Source organism: Emiliania huxleyi (assembly GCF_000372725.1).
Source record: "Emiliania huxleyi CCMP1516 chromosome Unknown EMIHUscaffold_1577, whole genome shotgun sequence".
Lineage (NCBI taxonomy): Eukaryota > Haptophyta > Isochrysidales > Noelaerhabdaceae > Emiliania > Emiliania huxleyi.
The window spans coordinates 289-2,619 of NW_005201007.1; the positions used below are offsets into that span (position 1 = coordinate 289).

Sequence of the window (2,331 nt, forward strand, 5' to 3'; positions counted from 1 at the left end):
CGAGGCAACAGCCGCGCGGTGGTCTATCGCCTCTACGCAGAGCTGACTCTCATGAGCCGCGCGGAGTGGGTGGTCGGCACCTTCTCGAGCAACTTTGGACGCGTCACCCAACTGCTGCGCTGAGTTGGCGAGGGCCATCAATGCCGTCGACGCCGAGGGCGACGAGGTTGAGCAGGGCTCCTGGATGGAGGCGGACAGCTCGCATCCCGTTCGCCTGAAAAGCGAGGATGTGTGCCGTACGGCTGGCTGCCGAGCGAGCGGTGTGCAACGCGCAGTGTGGAGGTCGGCCACATGTCGCGGGTGGACGACAGGGGGCGCGCCCACACGCCTGCCTGATCGTGAGTGAAGCTGCGACTTGCGTCCGAGATGTGTGTGAGCCGCCCGCGTGTGCGGTGTGATCAAGAAATTCTTATGTGCATGCGCGCCCCCTCTGTACATACACGCACCGCACGTCGTACATTGGCATACCATTGCATATTATGTGCACATCGGCGCCGCGGCGGCTCACATTGAAGTCTGACCGACGCGTGACGGTGACTCGAAGAGTGTCTATTATAAGAGAGTGTGCGGCCCCCCGGGTGACGCAGCCTTCGCAGGCTCTCCGTGAGACTCTCCGTGACATCTCTCCTCTCTGAGCTCTGACCGACTGACCCCTCTTCCTCTGGTCCCGCTCTGACGTCTGTCTGAGAGGATTATTGAGGACTGAGGTGGTCTGTAGTCTGAGCCCGCATCGACCATCGTCGGAGCGGGGGAAAGCGGTGGCCGGTGGCGCACATACCGGGTAACAACTAATCGTCTTGCTACCAATAAAAAATAAACCCGCTCGCTGTTGATCGATGTGCACCCCCGCGTTCCCACACACGGCTCGCGCGCAGGCCGCGCGCAGGCGTGGACCAGGGTCGGTGTACGGTGATCATGGCAAGGGTCGACGCACCTCTCCCCGCGGCCGCGCTGCCGCTGGACAGATGGACAGTGCAGTGGACTGGGCGCGCGGAAGAAATCCCACTTTATCCAGGAATCACACACAAAAACCGTACGTAAAACCCCAGACGAACTACACAGTCTCCCGATGACACTCGTCACGTTCTTACGTCGGACTTGGGCCCAGCCTCTGCGGCTGCTGGGACCCCCGGGGTGGCGGCGACCACCGCAGGGTCGGGTCTGGGCGCCGCCGCGGGCCCAACGTCAGTTGCGGGAGGATTCGTGGCGGGCGCCGCTGCGCCTTTTGCCACCTGCGCCGCAGCCCTGTCAAAAGCATCGCCCTCGGCCGATCCTCCGCCGCCGCCGCCGCCGTTGCCAGCGAGGAGCCGCTTGAGGTCCTCCGGCTTGAACTCATCATCGGGCGGCGCCTCGCCGCCGTCTCCGCCAAACCATGACGCCCACGCCTTTTGTGCGAGCGGCGCGCCTACAGCCGCCGGATAGGGAGCGTGAGAGGGCAGCGGGCCCTGTGCCCACCGCCCGACAGCGGGCGGCGACGTGCCCTTGCGTAGGGCGACGGACGCGACCGACGCGATGTTGCCCAGCCCCGCCTCTGCGATCTTCTCGGCCGCCTGCGCCGCCTTCTGGCCAGCCTTCTCGGCGAGCTCGCCCGAGGGGAAGTCGCCGTCGCGGTCCGACACGAACGCGTCCACAAAATCGTCCGGCACGTGGTCGCTGGCAAATATCCTCTGGGCCTGTGCGGTCACGGACGTGTCACAGACGCGTCCACCGACACCTGCCGCGGCGAGTGCACGAAGTGCGTAGAAAGGCGGCAGCACGGCGGCGCGCTCGGTAAAATCGCGCAACTGGCCCAGCAATGCGTCTCGCTCCTCGCGGAGAGCGCGCTGCCCCTCCGCCGAAACCTCGACGGCGGCGACGTACTCGTCCACCGCCTTGCCCACCGCCTCCCGCCGCGCCAGCTCCTCCGCCACGCGCGCCGCCTCGGCCTCCTGCTTGGCCGCCGCCAGCTGCTCGCGCAACGCGGCGGCGGCCGCAGTGGCCGCCTCGAGCGCGCCTCGCGCCTCCGCCTCTCGCGCGGCGGCCTGTGCCGCGCGCTCCGCCGCGCTGCGCTCCGATGCGAGGTGCTCTGCCACCTGAGGCGCATTAATTAAAGTTAAAATTAAATTAACGTGCTCTGCCACCTTAGGGGCGCCACTCGCAGAGGGCCTCGTCAGTCTACAGGGGCCCTCCTCTTGCAGCCCTCCTCTTCCAAGAGACTACCCGGCCCTCCGCTTCCACACACACACACACACCCGGCCGCGCGCCTTGTCTCTGAGCCGCTGCTCCGAACCCCGCGCCTCGGCCAGCGCCTCGGCGCCGCGCAACGCCTCGCGCTCGGCCGAAGCGCGCTCG

General features: G+C 66.8%; 1 protein-coding gene across 1 annotated transcript; it reads right to left on the minus strand.

Moving 5' to 3' along the window:
• Positions 1 to 1,079: 1,079 nt before the first annotated feature.
• Positions 1,080 to 2,083, minus strand: EMIHUDRAFT_460633 (hypothetical protein; the record flags this gene model as incomplete). The annotated part of the gene is made up of 3 exons (XM_005785831.1): positions 1,080 to 1,673; positions 1,758 to 2,043; positions 2,073 to 2,083. 3 exons carry the CDS (start codon positions 2,081 to 2,083, stop codon positions 1,080 to 1,082), a joined length of 891 nt encoding a protein of 296 aa, XP_005785888.1.
• Between the last annotated feature and the right edge of the window lie 248 nt (positions 2,084 to 2,331).